This window comes from Ruditapes philippinarum, unplaced genomic scaffold (assembly GCF_026571515.1).
Source record: "Ruditapes philippinarum isolate M1 unplaced genomic scaffold, ASM2657151v2 ctg4600_1_1_1_1, whole genome shotgun sequence".
NCBI lineage: Eukaryota > Metazoa > Mollusca > Bivalvia > Venerida > Veneridae > Ruditapes > Ruditapes philippinarum.
In genome coordinates this window covers 1-8,650 of record NW_026855049.1, presented here as the reverse complement: position 1 = coordinate 8,650, position 8,650 = coordinate 1, and the positions used below count along the sequence as shown (strand labels likewise).

Sequence of the window (8,650 nt, the reverse complement as noted above, 5' to 3'; positions counted from 1 at the left end):
TGGATCACTGAGTATAGTTGGTTTGTACTTTCTTTTAAAGTTAAATACTTTCATCAATTTAATTTATAAAATGAGATACGAATTTAAATCTTAATTAATCTGAATCATGGACCAACTTATTGACTGGGTAATTGATCTACAATGGAATAAAAGAACTACCAAACCGATAACATATCTTTGCATGTTAAACGAAGTATTTCTACACATGTTGTCACATTCCCAAGACTACATGTCCAGCAACAAGCACATATTATAACGTATCAGTGGCCAAATATTTTTTTCTTTGCAAAAATAAGTAAGCTTTTTACATGTATTTATGAGGTAGGGGAAAAATCAAAGAAAGTTGGTTAATAAATATGATAACATATCAGACTATTCTACATGTTGTTACAAAAAGTAAATAGTCGTTACATATTGTTAATACTCAGATTGTCTGGAATGCTAGTAGGGATGGCAACGAATACCAAAATCAATACTCGAGTACTCGGTCATTTTTCCGATCGAGTACTCGGTTACTCGGATGATTTCCAATGATCTTTGAATTAAAGTTTTATCACACAATATCAACACCGTCTGCATGCCACTTTCGTTTTCTATTTTAATTCATAGAATTCTTAACTATAAATAGGACTGCAAGAAATAGATATAATAAATATAAACATAAGAAATGTCAATTTTGCAGATATCAATTTTTTCCACCACTGCACGTAGGTAGCAAAATACAAAGCTACAAAATAATATTCCGTATTATTTACGTTTTTATAATAAACAAGTTTCGGCTACAAACTGTCTAATAATTTTAAAGGTGATTAAATATCATAAGAGGCCGAATGACGTAAACGACACAGGGCTGTGTAATAATCCCATACACGGGTCAAACTGTGGATCGCCTCGTTAAATTTACGATATCATTTTCACACCTCTGCAAGGATGTTTTGATTGCATTTAACAAGTATTTATACAGATACCTGTACATTTCCGAATTTCTGAACTAATCTTTCTAAATCGAAAAAAAGTAGAAATTAAATTTTTTTTTTCGAGTAATCGAATATCAATTTTGTTAACCGATATTCGGACGTTCGATCGAGTACTCGGTTAACCGGTTACTCGTTGCCATCCCTAAATGCTACTCATGTTCGGGTGTGTCATCAGTCAACAACTGTATTTCAACCACACAATGTCGAACTGGACAGGTATCATACCATCATTATCTTCTTAATTGATAACTTTCAATTATGCTTAAAAATAATTAAAAGCAAAACCGATGTCTTTTTATTAGATCTTTAATATGGGTTATACATAGGGACTAGGGGCGTCAGTGGCCGAGTGGTTAAGATCGTTGACGTTAAACCAATCGCCCCACATTCCGTGTAAACTTCATAACAGACAAAATACTCTTACCCTTATATTGAACAATTAATCAAGTCAATAGAAAAGCCGATAACGTTCTCTCCATCAGCAAAGATTTGTCTGAAGGTTGTTCTACTCAGGTGCCCGTTCGTGCCCGACACAATGCACGGCAGGGCACCTTTGGTCTTCCTCCAGTCGCCATATGACCTGAACTTTGTTGGTGTAAAATGACACCCAACTGAAAATAAAGTAATGTTTACGTTACTATTTAAATAGTTCAATCTTGTTTAAATAAAAGAACACAAAATTAAAAAATAAAGGTTTCTCATGTTATTAAAATGTACGTTGTCATTTTAAAAATATTTATGTTACTTGTAGTCATGTTATACAAACTCCTTTACATCCGGACAAGACACAAAGTTAACAATGGGCTGCACTAATAACGAAGTAAGTTTATGAGTCATCCTAATGAACTAGGTTCGTTAGTATGTGTTAATAACAAGCTAAAATATCTTAACGATAGAATATTTTGATGCGAAACATTATAGAGCATAAATCTTCGTTGAAAGTTTCCATTTCTAAACGATTCAAGGTTCTGAAACAGTAAAAATTTAAATAGCACTGTTTTTGGCTTGTATGTTTGCATTCATAGTTTGAGTAAAAGAGGTTTTTTAAATTATTTGTTCAAAACTTTGACTCTTTTCTAGATACATATCAGTGAACAAGTAAAAATTTTATTACGAAGGTCTAAAATAAAAGCTAATGGCTGAACTTTGAGACCTCATTTAAAGGAATGTAAGGGAAATATGTAACATAGGAATAATTCTTTGTCAGTAAGTGCATTATGATATTCGATAATGAAGTTCTTTTAACTCATGTAATAGCATTAATGTATGTTTTATATGTAGCAATGCGGTATTCAATCAGGCATTGTTGGTCGGGACGTCAGTGAGCGAGAAACGAGTTGCCATGAATGCTGCAGTACAGAGAGATGTAACAATCAACTATGTATCCACTTTAAACGTAAGTTCCTTTTGTAGATCTAAGTTAGCACAAAGAGTAAATAAATAAACTGCCTGTTTTAAATTTCATTTATTACCCTTGGTATGAAGCTACTTTACTGGCTTATACTATATATGTGTCTCTCTGAATAAACAAGACTAATCAGCATATTAATGGTTATATTTTGGCGTGATTATAAAAATCTATTAATTTATAATTCGGTTCAGATTCCTCAAATAATTAAAAGAATTAAAAGACAAACAGTGACTTATATATCAATTCAAAGTTCTGTCCTAGGCCAAAGTGGACCGAAATACAAATGAAAATGATCGAAATAAAATAATAGAATACAATTATACCAAAAGAAAATATAGAGAACCTAAACATTTTAGAGACAATAAGGACAGCAAATTTCCGTTACAAAGATAACTTTGAACAAAATATTATCACCACAACCTAAAACATATCAACAATATTTGAAAAGTAAAATGTCCTATTTAAAATTTGTTATTACTTTTAAGTGAAAAAGGAATCAGAAGTAGGTTACAAGTTATATAAACAAGGATATTTCAGTTTTAAATAAGTGATACAAATGATGTATACGCATAACTTTGATAAAAAAAATAATACTCGTACTTATAAACCTTAACCTTATTAACAATCAAATGTCCAAATTATGCTTTCTTAACATTCCTTTTTTTACAAAATGTAATATCATTTTCATGGGTTTCCTATTTTAATTTGTAATATTGGTTTTGATAAATTCAGACTTCATTTCTAAATTCAAAATTTCACTATTTTCGTGATAATTGTTGAATTCTGCTTAAGCCGTTGCTAGGGGGCGTGGACGGTACCTTGCACTTTCCAGTACCGTCCATAAACAGGCTCAATCAAACCGAGCCTGCAACATTTTCAATTGTGTTGTGTTGTACTTTCTTTAGGGATTCTGTTTTTCTCTATTTCATCATAATATTACGTTAAAATTTCAGCTACAACGTGTATGGACGATGTGAAAGTAGATTGTGCTTACTTAAATGCAATGTTCAACATATGCAAAGACATTCAGCATTCGAAAAATGTCTGTCCGAAATTCTGCGGCCTCTGTACATTAGGTAAATATATTTTCAGGTTACATTTTCTTGTTATGTTTTGTCTATGGTATTTGAGTGTTTTCTACTGGTTATTTTACCTAAACAATCAAAAACTAGAGTATGCAGAAAATAATTACGATTATGCATTGATTTGCACTCTTCTGTTTGAAAGCTAGACAAATAAAGCTAAATTTAAATACTTTGAACGGTGGTTCTGTTACCAAATTCGTGTAATATTATTGTTAATAAGTATTGTCATTTTTCTTGATATTAAAAACGTAAATGTACATACATGTACTATTAAACAATTTAGAGCTAAATGTATGTTTTTTGTTTTTTTCTTCTTTTTTTGCTTAAGTGGACGGAAACTGGGCAGAATGGTCGCAATGGTCGGCTTGTGACGTGACATGTGAAAAAGGGCTGCAGACAAGAAAAAGAACATGTACTAACCCTGCCCCTGCACACAATGGCCTTGACTGTGTTGGAAATAAAACAGATACAAAAACATGTTTAAACCAGCCATGTCCCAGTAAGCTATCGTTGTTCAATTTGAATATTTCATGAACAATAAATTTAATAGTTGAAAGTTAATTCACATCCTTGCAAGACTGTGATAGGTAAATTCACGTAGTTTCTCTTTGTCTAATGTTCAAACATTGATGTAATTGTTTCTTATCAGACTTCAAGACTTCAGACTTCTATCTAGATTATATTATACAAATCTGGCGGAAAAAGTGATCCATCGGAAGCATTAAATACAGCAAAATTACATGAAAATTGCAGATTCGGTTTGAATGAGTCTGTACATAAGGGATAATGAAAAAGTGCAACATCCAAACAAATATCAAAACTGTATCATAACCTAAAAAGAGAATCACTCAAGTGGACCAACATATGCCTGATAGCCTGATTCAAAAGAAGGTATCACAGACAAAAATATGCCTTTAAGATAAATTCTTAAAAAGTTACACTGCCGAAACAATGTTTTTTTAAAGATATTCTGTTTTAACTCTGGCAAAACTCTTTCAATAATATATTGATTGCAGTGAAAATCAACTTAACCTGTCTTTTGAAATAACATTACTTACTTTCAAAATATAAACATAATTATAGAAATCCTTGAAAAGCTTTGCTATAGAAACCAATAATCTGATATAAATTTGCTTAAAAAGAAGCATGACTCCTTAATTCATTGCTGCGAAAAACAAACTTGGCCTGTGTTTTGATATAACATACTCACTTGTCAAGTTTAACATAATCCTTAAAAATAATCCCACGGAAACCAGTTATTTAACATGAAATTGGTTAAAAAATATTCGAAAAATGTATGACCGAAATTCTACATTATACATGTTATACAAAATGTACCATCAAAAATAAGTTGATTGCACACGAAAATCGAACTTGGTCTGTGTTTTGAAATAGAATTCTTATATGCCTAATATAAAAACTATTTTTGAAATCCTTCAAAACCAATTATCTACGGACCGGTGGACATACCGTTTATCGATGCCATACCATAATACGATCTGAAGTTTATTCGGCCATGTGAAAATAACTTGCTGTCGTGACTATAAATCAAAGTCATGTCAAATAAAATTGCAAAATAAATTTGTAAGTTCAAAATGTATTCCTTTTTTAGTTCACGGTGGATGGACAGGATGGGAAAATTGGGGGCATGCTCAGTAACATGCGATGTTGGGGTACAGAGAAGGGTTCGTAATTGCACAAATCCTTACCCTTCACGCTTTGGAGATCATTGCTTCGGAGATCCATTGGAATACAAAATATGTATGCAAGGTCCATGTACAAGTAAGTCGATGATCATAAATTTTGGGATTTTTTACATTAGTATTTTGGCTATATAGAGTCCCGGTAAACAAGATATATATGAAAGAAGAAAAAGAAAAAATACAAGGTTTGTTTTGAGCAATTATAACTGTACCCTTGCTATTTTGACACTAGGATTGACTTCTTGCAACAAATATGATGTAATTAATATTCATTTTCTAATATAAACATTTTATTGATTACACAGACGGAGGATGGTCTACTTAGGGAACGTGGACAACTTGCTCGGCAACATGTGATGGAGGTTTGCGATCAAGATTCAGAAATTGTACAAATCCATCACCATCTCTACATGGGCAATATTGTGCTGGACCAGTGACAGAGATGGAAGATTGCAACCAGAAACAATGCGGTTAGTAACTTGAAATTTAAGGATTTGTAATCCTCGAATAACAACCTGAGATATAGGGGTCGGCAATTTTTTACAGTTGTCATAAGTGACTTACATAATGCTGTAAAAATAAACAGTTTGGAAGCCCCCGGGGCCATTATTCATTTTGCGGGCCGATTATCACCTTCCGGCCCTACTCTGCCGTGTATTAATCTCTTAATAATTATATTTAAGGGGAAAATGCAGCATATGAAAATGCATTAAAAATTTCTCTTGGTGGTTTGGTTTCCATACTGTTTATTTTTACAGCTTTATGTAAGTCACTAATGACAACTGTAAAAATTGCCGACCCCTATATCTCAGATTGTTATTCGAGGATTACAAAATTTAGATACAATTCAGAAGTGGGCAATAGAAAATGGGTTTAAATTTTCAAAGTCAAAAACTCAATGTGTTCATTTCTGCCGATTGCGAAAACAACATAATGACCCTGAACTTTACATATCTGGTTCTAAAATTCCAGTAGTTAATGAAGCTAAGTTTCTAGGAATTATATTTGATAAAAAACTTTCTTTTATACCACATATTAAACATTTGAAAACTAAATGCCTAAAAGCTTTAAATTTACTTAAGACTTTATCAAGTACAAATTGGGGATCAAATTCTTCCACATTACTGAAATTATACAGAAGTCTTATCCGATCAAAATTAGATTATGGTTCTGTAGTATATGGGTCTGCAAGAAAATCATATCTTCAAATGCTAGATACCATACATCACCAGGGTTTACGTTTAGCTTTAGGTGCTTTTCGCACTTCACCTGTAGAAAGTCTATATGCGGAAGCTGGGGAACCATCGCTTTATCTTCGTCGTAAAAAGCTATCACTTCAATATGCAACTAGAATTTCATCTAATAGGAAAAATAAAATATTATTTTCAAACCAAGTTATACTGAAAAATTTGTTAACAAACCAAAGGAAATTAAACCATTAGGCCTTCGTTTAAAAGATGATTTAGATAAACTTAAAATTAATCCAGACAGTATTCTTCAAAATGACGATGAGGATGTTCCACCTTGGACTTATAATTCCCCGGAAATAAATATTAACCTTTCAAATATAAAAAAGGCATCAAATTCACCTGAATATTTCAAAGAGAAGTTTCTAGCAATTAAGGAAGAACATGAAGATTTTATACATATTTATACGGACGGTTCAAAAGAAGGTTGCAAAGTAGGTGCGGCTGTGTTTGAAAATAATTTTACATCTAGTATGAGGTTACCAGATAATGCATCAATTTTTACTGCTGAAGCAAAAGCTATCGATTTAGCATTGTCATACATAGCACAGCATACCCACGATAAATTTGTGATATTTTCTGACTCGCTTTCTGTTTTAATATCCATTAAAAATAAAAAATCTGACAATATCATGGTAAAGAAACTTCTTTTACGATTTCATGATATACTTAAAACAAAATAATTTTATGTTAAATTATATTGGATTCCAAGCCATGTAGGAATACGAGGAAATGAAAAAGTAGATGCTTTAGCTAAACAATCATTAAATTTTCAAAAAACTGACATATTGTTACCTGCTTGTGATTTTAGACCGGCTATAAATAAACTCGTATCATCTGAATGGAAAGCAAATTGGGACAATGCCGTTTTTAATAAACTTCACGATATAAACCCATCTCTTGATATGTCACCATCGCTATCTCTGTCAAACCGCCGTGATCAAACAGTTCTTCTTCGATGCCGAATTGGACACACTAAAATCACCCACTCTTATCTCCTCACAAATGACAATGCCCCTTTCTGTGTAGGTTGTAATGAAAATTTTACTGTCAAGCATTTTCTTCTTGAATGTCATGATTATTCACAGGCTCGTAATAGATTTTATTCTGTAAATTCATTCAAAGAACTTTTTAATACAATTCCATCAAAAAACATAATTGATTATTTAAAAGAGATAAACTTGTATTCTAGGATCTAATTGGCTCATTTCTATTGTCATTTACAATGTTTTACATAATATTTTAAGCCTATTATAGCATTCGGCACGATATGGCCAGTTATGTGTTGACGTGCCGTAAAAATCCAAACAAACAAACAAACATATCTTTGAGTGTTGGAGATGGAAAGAAATATTTCTTTGGAGTGTATACATCTGCAGACGCACGAGGACTCATTTAAAAACCGAACCCACAGGGCATGAAAAAAAAATACTGCAATATCAGCCCGTGTAATTCCGTAACCAAAACATCGAAGGACACCATACTCACACGTTAAAGCCTTATGAAACCAGCTTAAACCATGCATGTATATCACCTTCAAAAGCAAAACATTATGTTATATATCAAACAATATAACACAGGATACCTGCGGCCATAAAAATCTGTTTTGCCTCATTTAAACTTTGCTCGAAGAGTAATTGACTTGTGAGATTCAGAAACATTAGATATTTCAACATCCAAAATACAGATTCTGCAGTACCTTGCGTTCTTGGTCGGGATTTCGCTCATATTATACATCAACTCGTAGTACAATTTGTTGGCCTAAGCCTGCTACTGAGAGTCCTGCATCACAACTATGAATCTGCACACGTAATAACTGCTATTATAACATAATAAAACATGCACTTCTACCATTTCTTAATGCATACAAAAATCCGGAATAAATTTTGTAATATCTCGGCAAAGAATCTTTAAAAAGACTCCTATTGTTATCGTTTATAAGCATCAATATCTCGAATCATGTCTTTAACACATAAATAGTGTTGATTCAGTAGTCATTACATACAAATAATCTATAAATTTAGGCTTTACTAGGCCTGTTAATACCAAAACAAAGCTCAAATTGATGACTAAAATAACAATACTTATCAAATACATAAAATTTACTCTCTTGATCACTAAACAGCGGACACTTCAATTTTTGACAAGATTTTTAACCGTTTAATTACATTTCATACCACATTAAAAAACTACTCTTAAAGACATTTGGACATTTCTAATTATTTAC

At 32.1% G+C, this 8,650-nt stretch overlaps 1 protein-coding gene across 1 annotated transcript; it reads left to right on the top strand.

The window, feature by feature from the left end:
- Nucleotides 1-1,128: 1,128 nt before the first annotated feature.
- LOC132741970 (coadhesin-like) lies at nucleotides 1,129-3,972 on the top strand (the record flags this gene model as incomplete). Its single annotated transcript, XM_060730246.1, has 5 exons — nucleotides 1,129-1,193; nucleotides 1,729-1,797; nucleotides 2,259-2,373; nucleotides 3,342-3,464; nucleotides 3,802-3,972. Coding segments are annotated over exons 2-5 (430 nt in total), but the record flags the coding sequence as incomplete, so codon positions are not given.
- Between the last annotated feature and the right edge of the window lie 4,678 nt (nucleotides 3,973-8,650).